Genomic DNA, 25,595 nt, shown 5'->3' with positions numbered 1-25,595 from the left:
AGTTTCATAAGAAACACATTATTTGAAAGGCAATGAATATGAAATAAATAAATCATGAGGTCCTGGAATGACTTCAATTTTTTATAATTTTTCTGCATTATGTTGCTTTCTAGCAAATATTGAAAAAGTGTCAATATTTATATAAGAAAATAACGTTAGCTTAGCTTTAAGACATTTTTACATTTTAACCTTCTGTACTTCACTTTTTGAGCTGCCTTACCTGGCTGTTAAGATTCCAATTTTTGGAACTATTTGCAAGATGTTTTTGCTAGCTATTATAAAAATAATGACTAGAAAAAAGGCACAAACATAAATTTAGACATTGGTTATGGTGCTAAAGTGTGACGGTTTGAAGTATTTCAGTTCAGCACTGTTTGTGCTCCATTAGAGGGTGAATTCTTGTTCCGTCCAGGCTTTTTTGGTTGTAACATTAATCCCTTAAACCCTGGACGACCTGCTCGTCTCTTCCTCCCTGTATGTTTGTCAGCTTGCTTAAGCAGAAAAGTGTTTTGTTTTTTCCCTGTTTATACAGACTTTCCCGCAGAAACATTTTTGCCCGGGGGGGAATGTGTGACACCCAGTTGTGTGCATTCTTTACTGCACTTGGTCTCGCAGGTTTTGTTGAAGCAGGCCCAGACTTGTGTACATGGGTGTCATTCTTTTTGACTTGGTGTCAGGAGTTCACTATGACTTAGGTTTTTGCTATGCTGTAAAAACTGGAACATCAAATTGGTCAATTAAACAGTTTTTTGGTTATTTTATCACAGTTTTGGGGGATATAAAAATAGCTATTTTAAGAAAAGATTGCTGTGATGCTGCTGGTTTGTTGCAGCAGGTGTGAAGTTGACATGTTTCCTCGTCGTGTGAGGCAGGGTGTGGACAGCTGTCATGGCAGCAGTTTAAAAAAAAGAAAAAAAGAAAATATTTTGCTTAGGTAAGATACTGTACAACAAGGTGTTCCAGAAGCCTGGGTGTTCCCCAAGGATTCGTGCCAAGATTTGTTCGTGTCCTACTGGGATCAACAGCTGGAGGAGCTCAGGTTGTGAGCATGTGGGTGCTTGTGTGTCTGTCTGTTAACCATACTGTATAAAGTAAAGTTGCCAAAGTAGTTCTTCATTATAATGGCTTTCAATATATCATCTATGTCACTGCTAACACTGACCAAATGAATAACAGAAGGCAAACCTGATAAAAATCTATGCCCACTTAAGTTTGCAGTCCGAAGAGGTCAACGTGATAAAGCGGTGTCTGTGCCTTCCCTTTAAAACAATAGTCATTATCACACTACACTGATTAGAATGTTACTCTGTAGTGAATCAGTGTGCACATTTGATCCAAGATGAAGAAAAAAAAAAAGAGCATGCATCATTGTGCAATTCACTGCCCCATGAGAAAAAATCAGTATGGAAACCCAGCTGGTCAGTCCAAACCTCCCCCCTCCTCCTCCTCCTCCTCCTCCTCTCTGTATGTAACAGCTGGGCCTGTTCTCTTCCTGTTTACACTACATCAACTTCATCACATGATCAGCCTAAACCATCAGTACATGTGCTGTAGCTGCAATCTGGCTGTCGGCATTCAAAAACCTTTTTTTTTTTCTGTGAACAGAACTACAGAATTGTCATAGTCGGTTTTTTGAGACACCGGTCTGTCCTGTGAACGTCAGTTTTTTAAAAGACACTCACTCGCTCACTCGCTCCCTTGGTCATTACTTACTCTCCAGATCCTCCTGGACTTCAGCTCATCAAAAACTGAGAGCTGAGTGTGGGGAGAGAGTGCGTAATGCGTATCAGAAAGCTCGGCTGTCACATGCAGGATTATGATGGATGTCCCACTGACTGCTCGTGACGCCGTGTGAGCGCCTGGAGGCCGGTGATAGCGGGGCTGACCGCTGACAGCCGCCGCTGGTGCCACCTGCCCGCCCACATGCTGACCCATCATATCAACCTAACGCCACGCATTGAAGGGCCCGCGTGGCGAGAACAACCAGGACGTCGCTGAGTGAAAGCTGCTGGGACAGGGAATATGGAGGATGAAATAAAGTAGTCAGAGACTATATGCTGCTTGACAGGCCTTTAAGAGAAACCTGTGAAATTCCACTGACATATGTCATGTAGTTCTTGTGTTTGGCTTTTAACCTGTCAACTCACAGCTGTTCATTTTCCGTACCTATGACTGCGTTTAAAAAATTAAAAAATGGCCTTGTGAGGAGGATACAGCGGTAGAAGACGGATGGATGGATGTTCGAACAAATTACAGCACATATGAGTGGACGGACACCAGCATCATTGACAGCTGGTGTCCGTCCAGTCAGTGGGAGCCTGGTTGCAGGTGACGTCTGTGAACCTCCAGTGCATATTTGTCTCTAGGTGCTGACTGTATCTGTGTCCATATGCTTTTATTTAGGAGCAAAATGGAGCATTAATTCTTGACCTTGAACATTTCTTAACCATTAAACTGTTAAGTTTTAGTCTAAGGTAATCTTAAATCTGCCCCACACTTGAGGAGAATTGGCCCGAATTCAGTCCCGATCTGGCCCTCTCGAGAATCGTGGGTGTCTTCTGATTTTAGGATGATATGAACAGATTTGTAGTGTGAGGGATTATCAGACACAATTTTAACGTCACAGAATTAAAATTAAAATAGGAAGTATTAAACATGTTTACGATTTGAACAGCGATTCATTGCGTGAGCAGAACCAATAACCAATGAGAGCGAGTTGGGAAATGGATGTTGAATCCTCTTTTTTAGAACCATAACTTGTACAAGCCCAGTTGATTCTGTCTTCTCAGCTACATTATGACAGGTTTTTTTGCGTTTCTCAGCACAAAACGTCACGCCTCCATGTCTGTTTATATTCTGAAGTCACGTTAAATCATGCGAGTTTCTGTGAGATCCCAAAATCCCTGGAATCTCCAACCCTGCAATCGTTTGATCAAACACCAAGTGTGTGGTACTGTGTCTCGACTGGATCGTCTCGTCTGTGCTTTCTCTGGATTAAAAAAACATTGAATATCGTTTACAGAATCTGTTGTGTTTGTGGTCTCCCACGTTTTTTAAAATCAAGTGTGGGGCAGCACCGACAAAGATTTAAGGAAAGGTGGATCTTTGTTTTTGTATCGCAGTTATATCAAATTATCTGAAATTTAAAAAAAAATAAGACATGGGTTGTCCAGGCTCTACATTCCATCCATTCCCCCCCTTGATTCTTATCACCTTCTTCCCTCTTCACCTCCCACTCATCCAGATACACATGCTCTGAATGTTAGTCACACCTGCTCTCTGCTCTTGCCCACGGCAGCATCAGTCCGTCTCTCCGTGTGTGTTTGCGTGTGGGCATGTGCTGTGGTTTCCCGACCTGGTTTATTTTTAGCCCTTTTCACGTCACATCAGCCTCCTTTTGCCTTTGTTTTGTCTCTACCGGTGCTGTGATGATGATGGTGTTCTTGTCTTCACTTAAGTGTACAGGTAGGCAGAAAGGGAAGGGGAATGTGATAAATGAAGCACAAATACAGCAGCAGCCGCCTCCCACACAAACGCAATGCACTGAGGCTTCTGGCTTCTGTGCCTCAAGCCACAGAGAAGCAGTGTTGCCATTCAGAGAAAGCTTCTGAATAGTTGTTTTTTACATCTTGAGTCACCGTTTTTTTTCCCAGACATTTCTCATGTTTTATGACACAATTTTTTCCTGTTCTTTTCACTCTGTGTCATCATAATGGCAACGTGAGCCGTCTGATGGCCTCGTTGCGCGGTCTCTGAGCGGCTGCAGTGGTCAAGGTTCTGGCTTGGAATATCATCTGTGGGCTTAACTGGGCCAGAGCTGCGAGTGAGTCAGTGCGGGTCTGTGCTGCTCTGTATCTCAATGATTTTGGCCTCAGGAAGACGTGAGAAGCTTAATACAATGTGAAATTGAATGAGGAGAAAAAGTCTGTAGTGGATAGTAACCTAGACAACAGGTAGAGAGGTTATTTCAATAATTTATTTTACTTGTATATTTCTTGATCACTCTTGAGCCTGTGCTGGTTATAAAATAGACGTCTAAGAGAAAATCGTACCGATCGAAATATGCTTTTCTTGCTACCAACATGGAACCGATGTAAGTACATTTCAATGACAAAAGAGCATCCACAAAACATGATTCATGGTCACACAGCTTCAAAGTATCAGCGTGTGCAATAGAATAAATTGGGGATAATAGTGGAAACTTTTACAGTCTGTCCACAAAGGCACTATTTACCAATGAAAGAATCACTTTATACTAAGGTTGAGGAACATGCGGCATCCAGGCCGTGTGCAGTGTGCAAGAAATGTCCAACCCATGAGGCAATTTATAAATAAAAGCAACTTAGGAGCAACAACAACATCATAAAAATTCTCATGACAGCAACTATTTTCCTGCAATTTTTAGATCATAGTTTGACATCTCTCCAACTCTGCGTCAGTGTGAAGACGCACATCGACGCAGACACTGAGAATCCTTGTTAGCTACAGCTAATTGCATTTTATCAGGGCTCTTGTTACAATTCCTGCAATTACACACACACACACACACATACCCAAGAGTCTCCAGTGCCACTGCAGCTCCACCAGTAAATAAAGTCACAGTGATTACCATTGCTAATGATGACTGTCAGCTCAGGCGTCAGAATAGACCTGTGAAGCTGACCCACCACCCCTCCGTTGGGGGTTGCGCAGCGAGGATCGGTGTGTTGTGGGAGAAAAGCGTGTCTCGTCTTCTGCCCTGAAGTCATTGTCTTATTCATGAGCCAATGTGTTTCAGGTTTATCCAAGGAATAAGCAATTTTTACAAGGCAGTGGGTTTCAGAGTGTAGACACTGTGCTTGCAAAAACCTCCATCGCTTGATTTTTTTTTATAGTTTGGTTTCCTGAAGAAAAGACTTATTCAGTTTTTGTGAATTAAAGTCAAATTTTAAATTGTTATAGGGTCGGACAAGCAGCAAAATTTACTGTCACACATGCAGCAAGGTTTTTGGATGTTGATGGGGAACTTGTATATTATTGAAATTTGGAGAAAAGGTACAATCTGGTGTCATCTGCGTACAAATCGATTCATTTTCCCAATCAGGAAACAAAATTGTAAAAGTCATACGTGATGTTTATGGTTCTAAAAAGTAGCCAATTCTTTACAAAAATAGAAGAGATTTAAAAATGGCAGATTTTTGACCATGAACCACCAGTCATGTAATATCTTACTATAGTACTAGTTCTGTGGAATGTCTCAAGGATTAACATATAAATTGAAAGCAATATAGGACCATATATGAGGTTTTGCGGCACAGACACAGTAGTTACAATGTGAGAGAAAATATGTGTAACCACTGACACTGCTGTGCTGTAAATGATTTACAGTGTTATCATACAAACATTTAACAAACAAAAATACCATGTTAAGTGATGATAAAAACCCAAGGTTGTGATACAAATGAAAAAATAATAATAGACCAATGATGGTTCCCTGGGGCACCCCACAAGATACAAGGTGAACAAAAGTAAACTATTTGACAGTTGGAACAGAAAGTGTCCAATTAAAGAGATACGAGACAAACCATTTTAATGGCACAACCGCTGACTCTGACCCATTTCTACAGTCTGTCAATTAGTAGGTTGTTAGTTCAAAGTGTCAGTAGCAGCTCTTAGTATATATAGTGTTTTGAGAAAAAGAACTGTGCCTCATATTCTATTCTGTTTCCAACCCTGCCTTTTTTTTTTTTGCGTTTTGGCATCACCTGGAATCGGTTGACTCAGTCTGCTGGAGTGAACATGTAGAAGGGAGAGCCAGGAAATGAGAGAGGAGATGTTGCCTGAGGGAGCAGGCGAAGTAAAATGGGTTAGTATGTATATGTGGGCGGTTTGATATGTCAGGGGTGTTTTCATCACTTCTGCCATTTTCTTATTACACTCACTCTGCTGGTCTCTTGGCACCAAACTCCATTACTCACTTATTACTTGAATAACAGCAGGTGAAAATGGTCAGGAATGACAAATCTTTTTCGTTTTCACACTCAGTGATTAAAGGTTAGACTGACTGAATTTTCTTCTTTCCCTCTTGTTTTAAAATCACATGTGTATGTGTGTTTGTTTCGAGGTGGTTATGTGACGGTAATGACTGTCTGAGCACGTTGAGGGATTATGTTTTAAGTGACTGAACCTCGCTGTCTGTGATTGAGAAGCCAGATGTGCTGCTTCACTGCGAAGGCCGCTCATTTGATCAGTCAGCTGAGATGAAAATAGCTGGCTGTCCTCCTTTCTGTGGCCCGGGGATGATGTTCAGGAGCTCATGTAGGTTTGTTAAATGGGTCGGCTCCTGAGTGAATCACGCCAGGGCACGCAACAGGAGAAAAATAATATTCCGTTGACTTATAATGGCATGGAAGGTTATTCCGTTAGCTGAGGAGTTTCTGAACTGGTTGTTTAGAGTTTTGGAACCTTAAAACTAAAATATTTCTGTAAAATATTGGGTATTTTTGGGTTTTAACTGGGAACCATCTTTCATCAGAATGTTACAGCCTGTAGAAAATGAGTCATGCAACATTCCACATTGCAAATAAACAATCCCTTGTGTCCTACACATATTTTACACTGTTATTTGTTGTTATGTAGATTTTAACTGAACGTCAGTTTTGCCTGTAGCATGTAGAGTTACTTTTGGTCAAATTTGACAATGCTAATGAGATTTAAAAAGAAGGAACAGTGTATCTGTGTGCAACAGTCTATAGCCCTCATTATAAGAGGATATAAGGGTTTTGGCCCCAGGATTGTGTAAAATTGTGTAAAGTTCCTATTCACATTGCGGTTGAGTTATTTTTAACGCCACAGGAATTACAGTTGGGTGAAAATGGAGAACATCTTAAGTCTGAGTCAAATAAGAACTCGAAGAGAAACTGAAACAAATCCAAGATTTGCTCTCACATTTATTTTTGGTAAACTTGCTACTTGACTCATTGCCCTAAAAATGCAAAAACAGTAACGTTAAAAACAGCAACTGGTTTGCATTTGCCAGTGTTCTGCCATCGATTCTGCTCAAATGCATTTATGAATGTGTACAAATTGCACAGCAGATTTCTTTCATGATATAAAAACTGGGGTTCTTGCGACTGCACAAAGACTAGCATCCTAGCCTGCTAGTTTACAGAAAGTGGGGGAAAAAAATCCACATCCAAAATATAATAGCTGTCTTCTTGGTTAATCATGCTAACAGACAAAACGACTTAAATGTAAGATATTCTTCTGTTCAACAGAAAACCAAACCAGACATAATAATAAACAATAAACAAATAATTTCACTACTTTCAAGACCGTTTTTATGACTGCATTTTCAATGGGACTATGTATTTCCAAACAGGAAGAGATGAAATTATCTGAAAAGTAGCTGCACACAACATGTGGCGGGCTGATAATGAAGACTGTGAACGAACGGAAGGAAGAGACCAGCTGCCTGTGGTGGGATGTTTGACGACGGGTGAGCACCACTCGTGCTGTGAATCCTGTTATGTCACAGATTAGCAGCAGTGATGTGGAGACAGGGAGGGAAGTCTACTTCAGACCCAGTGACTGAGAGGATTATGGCCCCCCCGTGAAAGCGCATCCCATTGGTCAGATTAGGACTAAGAGACTTGTAAGGCGAGGTGTGATTGGAGTTGGTACCGTCACATCTGACACTGGTGATACTGTACATTTACAACAGATGTTACAACAGGACCTCTCATATCTGGTCCATATTGAGCTTTTTCTTTTGGTACAGTCTTACTTACTCTGCAGCCAACTATTACCCAAGCCTCAACAACATAAACTTGTTCTGTTAAACCTCCTCCCTCCGCTGTTCCAACTTTCCCCTCAGAAGACAGCTCTTTCCTCCACACTGTCCCATGATTTTTGCCTTACTTTTAAGAATTCAGATTTGATTAACAAAATATAGTTCCAATGTTCCCTGAGCTTTTCCAACACGTCTGCCGAATTTGCTATTTTATCCACCGATTCATTTTCCTTTATTCCTACGTGAGCTGGCACCTACGTGAACCCCAGCTTTATGAATCCCGTAACATGAGTTCTGTGACTATTTCTGATCTGGCTTTTGGCTTTCCCTTGTTTTATTTCTTCAAATGCGGCGAGGGAGTCACTGGGATAAATGTTGAGGCCGTCTTTGATTCTTCAACCCACCTGAGGCCCAGATTATTGCCAGGATCTCTGCTGTACAGAAACAATCTTGTCATTCGTTCTTTCAGAGAAGCTATGACGCAATATTACAATATTACTATTTTGGTTTAAAACAACGGGCACAGTTCCTCCCCCAATGAATCAGAGAATTGTCTCTGAGCCGCTGTAAGAGCTGAGATGAAGCGTCGGCAGGGGACGTAACCTTCAGTGTGTGAGTGTACTTCACTGGAGTGTGAATTCCCATGAGTGGATGTTAGCATTTAGTCACTTCACATCCTGGCCTCTCCATATGCTGCATGAACGTCGAGTGGTTATTGATGAACGTGGCACTTGAACACATCGGACTCTACATTCAACGTTAGCGCATGTGGAGTCGAGCGCGACAATGCTACACTATTCACAGTTGACTTTTGTCTGAATGTCTTCCTTCATCCTGTATTAAGAGTATTGCTGGAGACGTTTTCCTCAAATGGATTTCTGTACTCTGTAATGAATTATGATCGTTGGTTGATTTGATCATCTGTTTCGGAAAAGGGAGGGAGTGGTGGATGGGTGGTTCTCAATACGTGGAATCTCTGCGCTGATGTTAAAATTGCGGGGGCTGCTCCTCGGACAGATGTGACTGATGTGCCGTCTTATTGTTTCCCGCAGATCACCAGAAGTTGGAGCGCGAAGCCAGGATCTGCCGTCTGCTCAAGCATCCCAACATCGGTAACCAGCACTCCCTTGCTATTTCTTTGTGTCTGTCATGATGTCTCATCAAGAGTTGTGTTTAATAAACTGTATATTAGGGTCAGAAGTCAGTAAAGTAGCTAGTGAAGAGTTGTATGAATATAGGTTATGTACCCAATTCCCATCGCTCTCTATTGATTTAGAGCTGCAACTAACGATTATTTTCATAATCAATTAACCTGTTGATTATTTTCTTGATTAATCGAGTAATCGTTTGGTGCATAAGATGTCAGAAAAAATTTTGATCAGTGTTTGTCAAAACCAAAATGATTCAGTTTAAATGATTTCATTGAGCAAAGAAACCAGAAAATATTCACATTTAACAAGCTGAAACTATCTTGTTTCAAATCAAATCTTGTTTTAATCATGAGAAAAGCTTCAAAACCAATGAATTGATTATCAAAATAGTTGATGGATTAATAACCGATTAATCGAGTTATTGCTTCAGCTCTAGGTTAATTTGGACACTCAGCCATCTGCTGTCGGGCCCAAACCCGGATGGGAGCGTTGCTTCAGGAAGGGCATCCACCTTAAAAAATCTCATATGTGGATCACTGAAAAATGTGATCCGCTGTGGCGACCCCTAGAGAGGGAAAAAACGAGAAAAAATGTTTAATATGTAGATCATGAAATACATTTTTAATACTTTTCTAGGACTAAAAGAAATCATACTGATGCTCCATCATATCCTTTAAACTGCAACAGCAGTGCAGTTGGGATTTAATTCAATTCCAAGTGATATTAAGAAAAAAAAAAAAACCTTAAATTTGATTTAGTGAACCTTGGCAGCACAGTGAGAGGAGAAACAGAGTATTTCCCTAGATTTGATAAAACTGCCTGGAAATGATCCAAAATAGCAATGAGGCATATTTCACTGAGGCAAAAAAAAAAAGTTCCCTAATAGAAAAGTTAATTTCCTATCCTGCTGTATATTGGCTTTAAGCAACTTATGGTCCGCGGGCCAAAACTGGCCCACTAGCATCAATTTGTGGCCCAAACAAAATTGAAAGGATCTCATTTCCTATTTAGTTGTTGGGCCTGCAAAGTAAAACACATGATGTAGAAACTTGCTAAGGAAAACATGTATTTGATGACCCCTGATCTGGACCTGATCTGGATCTCAGGTAGGGTGGGTGATAAGTGAAGCTAAACTTCTGGCTACCTTCCTTTCCTTTGCTGCCATTAGGAGTGGATCCTGACTGGATTAAGTTAGTAGACTTTCATTTTTCTTAGCTTTCAAACACAACAGCTTTTATATTAATGTCCTAGCACTGTCTCCTCACCGTGACTCTAAGGCCTGCAGAGCTACCTTTTCAAGGTCTTTATACCTGCAGGAAAAACAAATGTAGCACACTCATTTATTGCAATGACACCAGTGTTTAGTGTGCGACACAAACCACACAAGAGTTTTTACTGTAAATGTAAATGAGTTCTGCCTCGGGGGGGGTGTGGCTGTGGTGAGCATATTTACATTATCCCGTACTTTGCATGGGCTTTATCTACAAATATAGCACATCTGCATACATGAACACCCACATCCCCCACCACCACGTCACAGATACTCACACTGGGAGCTACAGAGACCAAATGACTGTAATTACCACCTCAGTCATGGCATAATGAAAACTAGCATTTATTAGTTGTTTGGTCCTTTTCTTTCCTCTTTAGGGAAAAAAGATGGATGAGTTTGTGGCAGTGACAAACGGATGAATAATGGGGGGGTGGATCGATAGACCAACGCATGGAGTGTTATAAAGATAAGAGAGGGCTATCTCACAGAGGTTTGGCTTCCCATGTATATTGCCCAAACTAAACCGAGGCTTTATTTCAATGGAACGCGGTAATTTTGCATTGAGAGAGACAGTGTTAATAGGTGGTTAGTTAACAGACCGACATTTTAGAGCCCTTTAAATGGACTTCAACCGTTTCACAGTTAAATAAGCAGTTCAGGAAGACGTGGATCAGTAGAAAAACCTTGATAAAATGTTACGGAATCTTGCGTTTGCGCACGTATCCGCTGTCACTTTTCTCCTCCATAAATGTCCCAGCGCTCTCATTTGAAGACGGTGACACGTCGGGAGCAGCTGGCGTTGGACTCATTACTACAGTATGCCATTCACGAAGCACCCAGCTTGGGAAAAGCCCTAATTCCTTTAAAGGTTTCAAACATCAATATAGCAGCCAACAATTATTTTCTATATATAGAAACTGTATAGTGGATTAATGACGTTAGGGACGTCTTTGTTTTGGTAGCTTGTGCAGGCGTGTGCTGTGTGTGTGAAGCCGCCTTTGTGTCATCATTAGCCCTCCCCACACAAAAGATGAGGACTCCAGCTCCAAAAGGCCGCGTGGACACACTCATTTTCAACCATTTGCATTTAAATAGGCACATAATCACTTCAAATACACCTGTCTGCTGCCAAAGATGTGGCTACACCTTATTTTATGCCGTATATGGACTAGGCTAATCTTGCCACTTGGCAACCATCTTGTTCACGCCTTTAGGCAGCTGTTATAGACTCACAAAGACCAGGTTCCTATCTAAATAAATGGAGGAGAAAGACGTTGGGGCAGACAATATTGCATTTCTAACCTCTAAAGTCTCCCAGTGATAGATCTCTGTGATGATGATCGGGGAATTATCTGACATAAGACGTCAGGGAATCCCTTGGGGAAGATCTTTCCTTTTTAAAAATCTTCTCATCCATCCATCATCTCCTATTTTCTCTCCGACCTGTCTCTCTTTAACCTCTCTCAAACACTGAAATTGGAATGACCTTTTTCCTGAAGCCCCTTATTTCATATTCATACGCATTCGCGGCGCAGTCGTTCACCGCTGAAAATATTTCCAACAGAATCCGTTTCGCCCAGACGAAGATATCATAACTAGAGCATGAGTTATTCCCCCGCTGACCTTATACAGACCAAACAAATCAATTGTGGATTATTAAAACTGAGCCAAAATCAATTCTAGCTGAGCTTTTTTTTTTATTGTTGTGCGAGCTGTTTAAGCTGCATTACGGTGGATCTACACTGTCAATGATTAACCTCATTGGTCCTGCATTGTGCTGTAATTACTCGAAACCATTAAAACTATAGAGGGAACTGTCGATCTTCTTCATTTGAAGCCGCTCTCGGAGTGAAACGAACACTTTGGTGTTTCAGACCGTCTCACTGCTGCAGTCTGACAGGTGTAACCCCCGAGCGGCCGCTTCATTATATACTGTACGTCTTTCTACCTTCAGTTTGACCCTGTTTGTTCACAGCGTTTCATGTCCAGTCCACAGAGATGATAATTGGCTCAGTGGAAGCTCAAACAGCCGGCCGAGTTCTTCATCTTTCGTCTTGTGGCGCACAGTGAGAGAGACACTGACAGTCAGAGCAGGGGAAGGATGTGCCGGCGTGTTCACGATCTGCCTCTTCGTTCGAAACCTGAAGCGGTGTTGTGATTTAGCATTTAATACAAAATGGACAAAACAAATCCCAGTCGTGTATTATGCAGAGATGAGACAATGCGATACTCAGTGTAGTGTCCAATACTGTAATACTAATATTGGACAGCTCCACTAAAATTCAATACGGTCCAAAGAGAATGGAGATTGGAGAATTATGCCGGGGCTTGAGCTGTGTTAGGTAACCAGTGTGACGCAGAAGAGTCGTTTAACTGCAGTGAGACATTAATTATTGACTGCAATTACAGCGTCTCCAGGGGTTAATATCGTTGTAACAGTTATTTTGGCTGTTCATAACCAGCTCTAAGAGTTGTTACAAGAATGAATGCAAATCAGTAAAACCTTAAATATTTGATCAGATTTATGCCCCGTTCTGTAGTGTATTTAAAAAGAAAATACCATATGCTTACACTGTATTGAGACCGCTCAACCTACACAAAGCCAAATAAAGGGCATACATTAAAATTTCAACAGTGTCTCCTCATGTGTTTTCCACATCTCCAGCCTCTTATAGAGAACAGAAGTGAATATTGTGAATCATTTATTTCTCATATCTTATATATATGTGAATTCACTCTGGCGACGCATGGAGACGTAATATTTCCTCACTGAGCTGACATTTAAACCCCAAGCAGCAAATTCTGTGTTCTTTCACTTCATGACTAAATGAATGAATGATTTTTCAGCTTCTTAAATGTGAATATTGTCATTTTCTTTGCTCCATATAACAAAGAAATCATTCAAACGTAATGATTTTAGTTTGTGGACAAAACACGACATGCGAGAAACATCATTTCCAGGTTTGGGAAACGGCGATCAACATTTTACAACTCGATGAATTGAGAAAACAAGCGACAGATTAATCGATTATGAAAATAATCGCTAGTTGCAGCTCAATTTATCGTGATGCAAGTATCTTGCATGATATTATCATTGTTGGGAGATTGTGTGTCGTTAACGTATTAACGTGTCTGTGTCAGTGATGATGAACGGTTTATTTCACACACTAACTCACTTTCTGTTCCAGGGTCAGGTTTCACAGAGAAGCTGCACATGAAGGATTTGTGTGGCTTTTATCTGCTCAAAAAACCTAAAGTGTGCTGTTTAATATTAATATGCTTGATACGAGAACAGTCACTTTGATGAATATAATTAAACCTTTAGGGAAATCAAACTGTGTTTTTTTTTTCTTCTGTTTCTACATCTGACAGTGGCATGAAAAGAGTTCTTTTCAGTCACTGTGTGATGACTAAAGAGCTGCTAATCTCGGCAAACTGTTTCTGAATGTGAATATGCGAGGGACAGGGCGGAACAGAGGAACACATTGCCCAATATTTGTCGAATAAAGACGTTGTAATTTGTCTTCTTTGATGTGTGGATTGCTGTGAGCAGACATTGGGCAAAAAAGTTGGGGAATAAAATCAGATTATAGTTGTTACAACAAAGGTCTTGGCCCAGATTTCTGCTGTTTTCACCGGAATCCACCACAAAATATTGGCACTTCAATTAATCCAGTATCAGGACTGCAGCAAACTATTCTTTTAATGATAGGTGAAGATTAAAAATAAAATTGTATTTTCTCCAACCAAAACTCCATTTGCTGCAAATAAATCACAACATATTCACGTTTAAGAAGCTGGAATCTGGAAAACCTGTTTTTATTCTATAAAATACTCGCTCAAACGGATTAGCCCAGTGGTTCTCAAACCTTTTATACTGAGTAGCACCTGAGAAAACCTTGTAAATAGGCCGAGCAGAGTCACAGGAGGCCGATAATTTGCTCTCTCATCGTCCTCCTCTTCCTCACATACACTTCACACACCAACCGTAGTTTTCCAGGCTTAACAAGTTGTGATGTCATCTGTCTTTGAGGAGAAATAAGACATTTAAATGGGGGGACACAATGTTATGAAATCTCTTTAAAAAAAATGGAAATGGGAGAACAGAAACAGTTGGAACACGCTCAGAGAAACCTGGCAAATTAACTGGGACAACAAGGCTCTTGGAATCCAGAAAACGAATCCCTATTATAACTGTTCGCTCACAAAACTGTCTGTTACAATGACAAATAATAAAAAAACGGGTGATTTTAGTGTCGGGAGTCTTTAACACACTCCCCACTGAGCGGAAACAACGCGACTCTGGTGTTCAGTGCTCAGTTTGTGCTTCAGTGAGTTGTTCATCCGTCACGCAGTGACCTCCTGCTGCTTCCCTGGATCTGCACAACACTGTCATACACAATAGAATAACTTTCACGTCTCTTTTGTCCCCCCCCTTTCCTTTCTTCCAGTGCGACTCCATGACAGCATATCAGAGGAAGGATTCCACTACCTGGTCTTTGACTTGTAAGTGCAAGAGATTTGTATTTCTACGTCGCCTCTTTGTCGCGTTTTTTCTTTCACGATGCTCACAGGTTTGAAATGTGCTCAGCGCACGAGTGCAACCACTGTACGAGTTGAAATTTCCCCGCGGTGACATTTGGGTTGAGTGCCGTGTGTCACGACAGATGAGAAGATGGTTCGCGCCGCTCATTTAATCCGTGTAGTGATGGGACTTTGTGCTTCTGTGGGGGATTATAACTTCACCTGGAGTCAGCCGGTGACTGCAGATGGCTCGACAAGGCTGGTTATTGTCTGAAACTCCTGAGAACGACTGATTGCGGTAGTCCATTAAAGCTGTAGTATGTAACTTGAAAATAAAGCAAATGTTCCATTTTAACCATTGCGAAATGAGTACACAAAAAAGAGATGCTCTCTCTCTGTCAGTGTTTTTGTTTTCGTGTCTGTGGCGACACAAAGCAAAACAGCTTTTCACTTTTCAGATTATTCAATTAATAATCGATGAATTAGTATTAGAGCATTAGGGCCAAACTGAAGAGAAAACAGTATATAGTATAATTTAATATTACAAGGAAAAGTCATAATATTATGACTTTTTCTAAGAGTTTTTTTTACTAGTACGACTTAATGAAGTCGTGATATGAGATTCTTTTTATCATTTAGAATTAACTGTATTATTATTGTTGTTAAATAGCAGCAGAATGCAGAGGTAACTCCACATTCCTCATCTTGCAGCTGATCATCTGAGATTTTGCTTGAATAATAATTATGACTTTATTTTCGAAAGTTTTTTTTTTTTTTAAAAATCTTCAGTTTGGCCTCAATACTCAATTGGAATGTTTTTTGTTTCTTTTTAAATAATTTAACCAAGCGTTCAGATTTTTCAGCTTCTTAGACGTGAATACTGTCTGGTTTCTTTGCTTCCTTTTAGCAAAGAGATCATTAAAACAAGTGATTTTTGTGGCCAAAATGAGACATTTTGAGGACATCGTCATTTCGAGGTTTGGGGGAAACAACGATCGGCATTTTTTGACATTTTATGGACCAGACAAGTACTCGAGAGTTCATTGAACGACAGTGCTGAACCTAAGAAATAAGAAAACACCCGTAAAAAGTCTCAGAAATGGATTCTGCTGCTAAAACTAAACCTATAAAAACTCTATATGTGCAGAATTAGAACCTCATATTTATATATTTAGAACCAGATTGGTCTTCCACGTGAACCTTGGGTGCTTTTCAAATCCGATGCAAATTTAAAACCTGACATGAATGATGTGAGATTTACATTATCCGTGATATATGAGCCAACGTGAGGGGAATTTCACGCTCGGGAGCTGGATGTTTTGTTTCCTCCCGACTCTAATCTGCTGTTATGAAGCGTAAAATGAGAGCGCTTTTGCCTGCATTTCCTGCAGCAAGAATCATCTTTACACACATGTATATGTATGTGTTACTTTGATGATGAAACACTTATGTTAGGCCCATGAGGCAGCTCACACTCTATTAAATCCACCAACCTCCTCTGCTGCTGTCAGTCGCCGTCTTCCTCTACATCTATTACATCCATTTCCCAATTTGTTAATCACGCAGTCCATATCCTCATCCGTCATCGTGAACCTAATAATCCAAGCTTTCTCTTCCACTTCCTTTAATCGACTTCTCCGTTCTGTCACTCCGCCTAACCCCTGGTCAGCTGTGTGCAGACTAAGCTGACCAGCTTCATTTTTTGTCTTAAACTGTGCATTTAAAGCTTTAATGAAACAATAATTCCATAATAACATTTCTGGATTATTTTAATCAAGTGATTTTGACGTGTCTCGCTGTCATTAGTACATTTACTTACTATCCGCATTGTTAGGACTGCACTTTTTAAATCATCGGGCACAAAGTTATTATCGGATTAATAAAACCATATTATTGGAATGTTTACAGTGTCTGCATAGGCAGCAAACCAGAAACAGCAGTTTTACTTATTAAATCCTGTCAACCCCCTTTTTATTCATCAATTTACTGAGGGAAAAGAAATTTAAAACAGAAGAGATACATAAAGCAAAACAAGACAAGGTAAACACAAAGAAAGGTAAACAAAGAAAACAGATAATGAAAAGGAAATACTCAAAGGAAATACTGGTCTGTTTGGCTTGTTTTTCATTTGTGTTTAGTATGTGACAAAACAGAAATGTATTGACCGTGCCGCAGTCATTTGTTTATATTCAACATTTATCCAATTTGCATCCATCTAAATTCTGGTGGGTGCACGTGTGGCTTTATGTATTTGTTTACTCATTGACCAAGTCACATCTTCATCTCAATAATGCAAACACATCGATCACATTATTTTATATTTTGAATGTCTTTTGTCCGTCCCCTGCAGAGTCACTGGTGGTGAGCTGTTTGAGGACATCGTTGCCAGGGAGTACTACAGTGAAGCTGACGCCAGGTCAGAGTCACACCTCGCTCTGTTTATATTTCTGTCAACTAATGTGTGACGTGAAACCTCTTTTTTTTGGTATCATGAAGGCATATTAAGGTAGAAACACAGTTGACACCTATTACCAATAATATAAAGCAAAAACTTAAGCAAATACTTAAGTTTTGGCCATCTTTACGTTCACATGCATATTAATGTTTAAACTATTTCAACTAAAATCTAGCAGTATTAAAGTGTCTCCTCTTCATATGCCTTTCATGCTCCTATTTCTCTCTTCACATTTCCTCTTCTACCTTAATTTTACCTTCGATCATGGATCTACTTTCCCAGTGTCGCCGTGCTTCCTGTTTATTTAAAAATCCACTCAAAATGGAACCAGTTTTTGCAAAAGAAGAAACCGCTTCATCCCGAAGAATCCTTCTTCAAATTCCTCATCCAGTGGGTTTTTTTTTCATAAAGCTGAGTTGAAGTTTGTCTTCCAGAGCGGCTCCAGGTCCCCTGATGTTCAGAGTTGCTCGTTTATGAAAATAAGATCCACATTTTGGAGAAATCTGGATTCTAAGTTGCAGTGGATTTTACTGATTATGTAATTATTATTATTTTTTATATAAGCTTTATTGATGAAAACAGCATGCGTGTGACCTTTGTATATCTCTCTATGTTGAATAGCATAAAGGAGCAGTTCCACACTGTGCTTTCTTTCTGAAAGTGACGTGAGAATATGGTCCGTAGTTAGCGGGAGTTAGCCTAGCTTTGCATTCGGACTGGAAACAACGGGGGAAAGCTAGCTTACAGCTGTATCACTCATCAACATTTCATCTAGTCAATAAATACTGTAAATGGCATAAAGAGCGGTTTGCTTCAGAAAGTGACTTGAGAACATGGTCGGTAGTTAGCAGGAGTTAGCCTAGCTTAGCATTAGAACAGGAAACAGGGGTGAAAGCTAGTGAACTCATCAACGTTTATTCTAGTTGAATAAATGGCATAAAGGAGCAGTTTGCTTCAGAAAGTGATGTGAGAACATGGTCAGTATAGCTTGTGGGAGTTAGCCTAGCTTAGCATTAGTACTTAAACCGGGGCGAAAGCTAGCTTAGTGCTGTCTAGAAAAGTGAACTCATCAGCATTTATTCTAGTAGATGAATAAATGGCATAAAAGAGCAGTTTCTTACTGAATGTCATGTGTGAACACGTTCAGTCACAGAATGTTGTCTAGCTTAGCTGTAGAGCTTGAAAGGGGGGAAAGCTAGCCTAGCCATGTCCAGCCATTTGTGCTTCCTGTCTTTATGCTAAGCTAGGCTAATGGGCTTCTAACTGAACTGAAACTGTCATCTCACTCCAGAAAAGAAAGCAGTCAGTCATATTTGCAAAAAAACAAACCAAAGGGTGAACTGTTCCTTTAAAACATTTCCTCTGTACATGGAGTGTTGGTACATGATGTGTTGTGGTGTGTTCTGTCTGTTCTCCTGACATTCACCTGTTCTCCCTCTTCCTCTCCTTCTTGCTTCTGGCCTCCTGGTATCTCTCTCTCTCCTCCACAGTCACTGCATACAGCAGATTCTAGAAAGTGTAAATCACTGCCACATAAATGGCATAGTGCACAGGGATTTAAAGGTTAGTAAGTGATGACAGGAACGGCCAAAAGACACAGGGCCTGCCCACCTGCGGCGCCTCACCCCGCTCCTCCGCTGCCTGATCAGTCGACTAGTTAACCTTTTCGCAGGGCGCCGCCTCCCCGAAAAAACACAACCGCCACCACCCTCCCTCCCTCCCTCCACCAGACACAGCTCACACACACACCACCTGACAGAAGTGTTCAAATAACCACTTACTGCACGGCATTGTGGGCAGTTTTGGCAGGAGAAGGAGGCGGTGGGTTGTGTCGTTTCCTGGGGAGGGGCTGGTAGATCGCATCATGACCTGCCCCTCCTGTATAACGGTGCACAAAGTGCATGTAGCATCTGACCAAACCCATGCTGTGACGAAGCAACTGAGAGACTTGAGGCCTGAGGGAGGAGAAGGAGGAGGAGGAGGCTCCAGAGAATCGTCTGCACACACAAAACACAAAAGCTTCAAATTGAAAAATCGCAATCTGATTTGTCTTCAGACATTAGATTAAATGATGTCCAGTGAACCGACAGCACCTCCACTACATTATAGGATTAGCGTCTTTGTCGTGTAATTTGTAATTATAAACAAATGTCTCTCTGTGTTCCTCAGTATAGTGGTGATTGGATCCCATGCTGAACACAGGAAGTGTCTGTACATAAACAGAACCAGTGACAGAACCACACATTTGAATCAGAGTTTGAACACTTATTATTAGTATTTTGAGATTCAGAAAAGTCTAAACAGTCTACTCCACGCGATCTTTTGTGTCACTTGAGTCAAACAGGTTTGTGGAGGTGATGTGGGTATCATGTAGTCTGTGTCTGTTACATGAGAACCAGCTGCAGATTTGAGACCTCCTCCTCCTCCTCCTCCCCCTCAGTCTCTCGGGGTCCTGCTTCTCGTTAGCCTGGAGCTAACACTACTTCTGTTTTGAGACTTTGGCGGAGACTTGGCCGTGTTGTGTGAGCAGCAGATGATGGCGTAATTACAGCCATGTTTTTCTTTCCTGGGTTCTGTCACAGACACACACACACACACACACATGCAACCAAAATAAGGTTGGGGAGAGTGCTTTTGAGTAAATGGTCCATTTTAGCATAAATTGCTCACCACTGTGGCCTCTTGGTGACTCACTTACCACAATGCTGTACAGTCACGAACACGGCCATGTTCTCCCCGTCCCTCCCCTCCCCTCCCCCGAGTGTCAAAGTGAGCTCACAGCCATAGACCGCGATTGGTAGCTTGTCACTAACCCATGGCCCCCTGGTGTTTGCATGCAGTCATTGCATTCAGCAGATCCTAGAGGCCGTGCTCCACTGCCACCAGATGGGCGTGGTCCACCGCGACCTCAAGGTAAGTAGACGCACAAAACAGACGAAGCAATCTCAAAGTCTTTGGTGTCCCTCATTCCAACAAGTCTATGTTTTACTTTTCGTGTCCCCTTTTTTCTCTGCTTTTACTCTGACTCTTTAACGCTGCCAATCCTCCAATCAAAAAAATCACCCCACGCGATCATTTCCTGACTCTCGGAGATGTCGGTGCACATTTTTGCAGGTCAAAGTTTGCTTTCAGACCGGGATTTAATATTCATCCTGAGGGATCAGATCACAAGTAGGGAAAATGTGTCTGAAGAACATCTACCATGGTTCACATAAATCATTCAAACTGAACAAGTGAAAGATCTTGGACTATTTAGGTCAAAACATTAGTGCGATGATTGCAGCCACACTGGTCTCGTTTCCATCTGATCCAGTGCTGCATTTTCTCGCTGTGCTTTGCTGCCCAACCTCTGGATTTGCCAATCAAATGAACCAGGTGTGTCTGAGGTTTGGTTTACCTTCAGCAGTAATGAGCTCTCTCTCTTTGCATCCGTCCCTGTGCCGTCTGATTGGCGGTTGCCGGGCAGCTGACACAGCTCGCTGCAGAAAAACAAAGACAAAACAAATACAACCCCCAAAAAAAAAAAAAAACAAGCAAGCAGCAGAGCAGAGGTGCGACAGGGAGAGCCACTTTGTATTGTGTGTGTGTGAGTGATTTCATGTCTCAGAATCATGATTTTGAGCAGCACAGTGAGAAAACACACACACACACACAAGAAGGCAAATAGCGGTCCTTTGTAAGTGTAGCATGATAGTTTATGTAAGAGTCTAGACACAGTATAACACACCGAGTTTTAACTTCCATTCATTTCGGCAGCCTTAACAACGCCTTATCTCTAACTTTAACCATAATCTTCACCTCTAACCTGCATTTAAATCTTAGTCAGTTCCTCAGAAATTGGAGAACAGAACCAGTTTTGGTCTCCAATAAGGAGTCCTGCTGAGGTCAGGGTTTATGTCAGAAAAGGTCCTGAATACACATACAGTTAATTCTCAACAGAGTAGAGCTTAAAAGAGAGGTCATAATGACAAGATAATAGTTCACACACATGCAACACAAGGTAAACAGCGACACTGCACACCGATCGACAACATAGCACTTGAAAATGCATATTAATCATATTTAGGAAGTTAAAATAGACACAATTATTCACAAGAAGGATATGTGGACACATCAGCTCTAAAACCACAACACTAACACTTTATTCTAAATATCCAATAAAACAAAAGTATAAAGAGATAAGACTTCATCTTTAATTAATAGTCAAATACATAATCTAAGAATTCTGGGGGTGGGGGAGGGGGGGGCGGCTGTACATTGTTTGTACATTTCTGACAGTGAACGCAGCTCGTGCATTTGTCAGCATCAGTGTTAGTCTGATTGAGGCAGAACCCCTGGGCTGCTTTTTCGTAGGCCAGTAATTCTATTTACTTTATGGCTCGCAGTATTACACAAAATCCAATTACAGCTATTACACACACCAGCAGCAAGGACGGGGCATAAATCCTGATCAATCTGATATGAACTGTACTTTCTGCACACACATACAGAACGCGTGTGTGTGTGTGTGTGTGTGTGTGCGTGCGCGCACCGTTACACAATCTGCACATTGCCAGGTGTTAAAGCACACTGAGCAGCGTCCACACAGATCTGTGTCACACCATCTGTGGCGTGATTCGAAGGCACTTCTCTCTCCCAAATGGATTCAGATATTACTGAATCAAGGCGAAACGCAGGTGCACCCCATTATATTCTACCACATTGATTTTCTGTCACATCTCAAGTCACGGAGAGCGAACGCAGCACCTGAAAGTGCAGAAGCTGCCAATGATTGAATAAATCTATCATCACAGTCCAGTCCTGGTTTCCTCATGAAGCCAACCAGGAAGTAAGAATATATTGAATGGCCACTAGGAGGCAACTCTGAGCCTACTTCTCATCTGATTTATAATGTCAGTCACCCTTTTCGGCCATTTGGCATGCCTACGCCTCATTACCGTAACTCCTAGACCGTTTGTGATATCTAGAAAATTCAAAAACTATGGACTGGCGATCTGTCCAGGGTGTGACCCCGCCTTTCACCCTATGTCTGAGATTGGCACAGCACCCCGTTTGACCCTCATGTGGAGGATAAAGCGGTAGAAGATGGATGGATGGATACAGAAAAGCAGAGAAAAAGAGCTTTGCGCCCATATTCTAGCGACCGTCCAATCACAGACAAGATTCACCAGAGAATGGCGTCAAATTTTGTGAATGATGTCCTCGTTTAGAGAAAAGTAGAAGACAAAGTAGAGCACTTATGAGGGGACACTGGTGTGATTGACAGCCGCTTTTGTCCTGGTTGCAGGTTCATTCAGTTCAATTCAATTTTATTTGTATCGCCAAACCTTATTTAATCAACATTATAGGGCACAGAGAAACCTAGATGTGTGGTCATCTGCCTCGACCGGTTGGGGTGAAAGTAAAAATGGGGCACAGAGGAGAGGAGGGGGAGCGAAAGGACAGGAGGGAGGTGAGGTAGAGACAGAAGACAGAGACCAGGAGCAGAAATATAACGGTAGTATCAAGTTGTCAGTTTAGACAAGACTTTGGTTTGCTTGATTCTCGATGTTTCAGAATGGAAGTTCAAAGCCTTAAATTTTACAATTTTGGCCAAAACACCATGTTGTAGTTTTTGTATTTTAAACCAAAACGTGCACTTGCCCGTCACAGTGTTTATGCCCCATTTTATACTGTGGTTTGTCCTGCACAAAAAATGTATAAATTGGGCGTCATGCTGTGTTGAGACCATCAACTCAACACAATGTGTATGGACTTTATGAATCCAGTAAGAAGTAGACTCCGTTTCGCACATGAATCAGCTGTCCTCCATTTCTGTTACGACGTCGGACAGTTGGAAGAACCCCAACACTGATGTGGAAGCACAGTGCCTGATTCAGTAGCAACTACATTTCTTGAATGTTGCTTCTGTTTCGGTGACATTTGAAGAACAATGACCTGCATGAATGTGAATCTACAGTGAAAACTTGCTTGACGTTCTTCCTCTTTTTTTTTTTATATCCTTCATTCCTGGGATTTCATTGGGTGTTTACAGTGGACGATATCAGGGTCCAACGTTTGCAATGACTGCATGACGCTGATGAATGCCTCCAGCCAAAGTCCTCCTCTTCCTCCTCCCATTAACCTCTTCTTCCTTCCCCCTCTTTAAACCTCTAACCACAGCATGCCTGTTCTGATCTGCACGTCTCAGAAATCTCTAACTGCTTCAGAATCCCCTTTAAATGCACATGTTTTTCCCGGCGCAAACGAATGTCTTTGATCGCCGGTGAAAGGCATGTGTGGTACCCTCCGGAATAAATAGCACAAACGGTATGTGTTGGTGATGTGTGGGCCGTGTATAACGAGCGATCTGAGCCATAATTCATTCCGCATATATACTGTGCTTTCGTCGGATGGGGACACGGTGCTGTACACTGTATGTCAGCTTTAACATACAGTGTGTGCGAGTGGGAGGCTGAGGACATTTTTGTCAGAGAATCACAGGTGTGAATAATCCGATGAATTATGGCTGGGTTCCATTTAGCTGCCTCAGTTTTGACGGCGCATACTGGTTCACTTCGATATTACCCTGACGTACATGAACTGAGCTATCGTTAATCTGATTAGTAACACTTTTTGGGCTTTTCCTGCCAAAACATGTCACCGTAGCTTCTGTGGAAGATGATTCCTGATTATGTCGTTGTGAAAGTGCCTTAATATAAAGTGAAGGCGGCAGAATTCCTCGACCTAGATCTGTTTTTAAGTCTGGGTTCATAAGCGTTCAGCCAAAAAAAAGGTGGTGTGAAAAGCCCTGTGAACGGCTGTTTCAAAGCCTTACATTGACAGTTTTGGCCAAAACATCATGTTGTAGTTTTGTAATTGGCTGTCACACATTGTTTATGCCCCGGTTTATCCTGTACATGACTCTAAATTGAACAATATTTTCTAAAATGGGACATTTAGCTGCATTGAAGAAGACCCCAAAATTAGCAGATGAGACCATAAACTCGATAAACTTTATAAATCGAGTAAGAAGAAGACTCATTTCCTCTTGACTCACTCTCGCTCACCCAGGGTGAGCACATGAACAGCTGTCCTCCATTTCTGCAACACACACACACACACAAACACACACTTTATTGATATAGAATGTCAGAATTTTCCACCTGATAGTAGTGAATTATTGTAACATAATTCTTAGCTGTTATTAAAGCCGTCAAAGCCGTTTTTAATATGGTCTCAAATTCTATTCTTGTTATTTTGATAATTACACATTAAATTAAACATTTATATAATGTGGATTTACAAATGTAGAATGAGTAAAACTATACAAACATCTAAAGTAAAGTAAGTCACAGTGTGTGACAGGCTCAGGATGAATTATGGCTCGCTCCACGTGTCACAGTATGCCGTGGCTCCGTAGAAAACGAGGTGTAATTGTTGCCGAGTAATTTCTTTTCGACCCCAGCACGCTCCTCTTTTGTCGTGATTATGTTCCTCCTCAGTCACTTGTGATGATGATGATTTCCTGCTCTCAAAATGTCAACAAATACATTATTCATGTTGTCTGAATATTTACCAAAGCCCCGCCCCCTACCAGAGCTTCGCTGACCCGAACACAACAGAAAACAGGTCCTGACTCGGGTCTTAGGTCGTACAGTTCAGGTGGACCTGTAAATAAAAATGATAGACAATGACCTCAGCCTTGCTTAAATCTTTATGAATCCCAGTATCAGAGTAAAGCACTTAAAGTGTTTGTCTTTGTTCCCTTTAACTCCAAGCCGGAGAATTTGCTCCTAGCCAGCAAGTTGAAGGGGGCGGCGGTTAAACTGGCCGACTTCGGCCTGGCCATTGAGGTGCAGGGAGACCAGCAGGCATGGTTTGGTAAGTGCGCATCACTTTTACAGCTTTTAAGTAACACTGCATGAGCCTTTTATGTTTTAAATGATCTAGTTCACATTTGAAATGGAACAATTCCATTTTTTTTGTCCCAGTTTTCTTTCTGTTAATGCCTAAATCAAGTCATCTGGAGCCCAAACTAAGTCCCTGGTTGCACCGCTCTAAAGGGACAGGGTGTGGCCCTGCTCCTGGCTCTTACATCAGTCTGGATTGGACAGATGTCAGACCTATTTCTCTCCTTGTGTTCCCCAAAGAGCCAAAGGAATAATTGGTCTGTTCCCTCAGCTCCAGTCTCGCACTGTGTTCTGACTTTAATACCGCTTGTTGTACGTTTCATTGCCCTGAGGGTCTGCTGCTGCTTTGAGGTTTGAAACTAGGCTGTGGTTGGGATCTTTAGTGTGTGTCTGTGTGTGTGTGTTGCAGGGTTTGCCGGAACTCCAGGGTACCTGTCTCCCGAGGTGCTGAGGAAAGATCCCTACGGGAAGCCGGTGGACATGTGGGCGTGTGGTAAGATTTTGTTTTATTTATTTCTTCTTTGGTTGC

General features: G+C 41.5%; 1 protein-coding gene across 19 annotated transcripts in view; it reads left to right on the top strand.

Annotated features, from left to right (window-relative positions):
- The window catches only part of LOC122766468 (calcium/calmodulin-dependent protein kinase type II delta chain), a 557,529-nt gene that overhangs the window by 27,310 nt on the left and 504,624 nt on the right, over positions 1–25,595 (top strand). For 11 of the 19 annotated variants that reach the window (XM_044021358.1, XM_044021355.1, XM_044021352.1 and 8 more), the window contains exons 3-8: positions 8,824–8,883; positions 14,647–14,701; positions 17,070–17,135; positions 20,015–20,087; positions 24,935–25,037; positions 25,476–25,559. In XM_044021358.1, the coding sequence (XP_043877293.1) occupies positions 8,824–8,883; positions 14,647–14,701; positions 17,070–17,135; positions 20,015–20,087; positions 24,935–25,037; positions 25,476–25,559 (441 nt within the window). Of the gene's footprint in view, positions 1–8,823; positions 8,884–14,646; positions 14,702–17,069; positions 17,136–18,664; positions 18,738–20,014; positions 20,088–24,934; positions 25,038–25,475; positions 25,560–25,595 lie in introns of all 19 variants that reach the window. The other 8 variants (XM_044021346.1, XM_044021348.1, XM_044021344.1 and 5 more) reach the window with 1 other exon arrangement.

The sequence above is a fragment of the Solea senegalensis genome, linkage group LG3, assembly GCF_019176455.1.
Source record: "Solea senegalensis isolate Sse05_10M linkage group LG3, IFAPA_SoseM_1, whole genome shotgun sequence".
In the NCBI taxonomy this organism is placed as follows: Eukaryota; Metazoa; Chordata; class Actinopteri; order Pleuronectiformes; family Soleidae; genus Solea; species Solea senegalensis.
The sequence above is the reverse complement of the archived record's forward strand: the minus strand, read 5'-3'. Positions and strand labels throughout refer to the sequence as shown.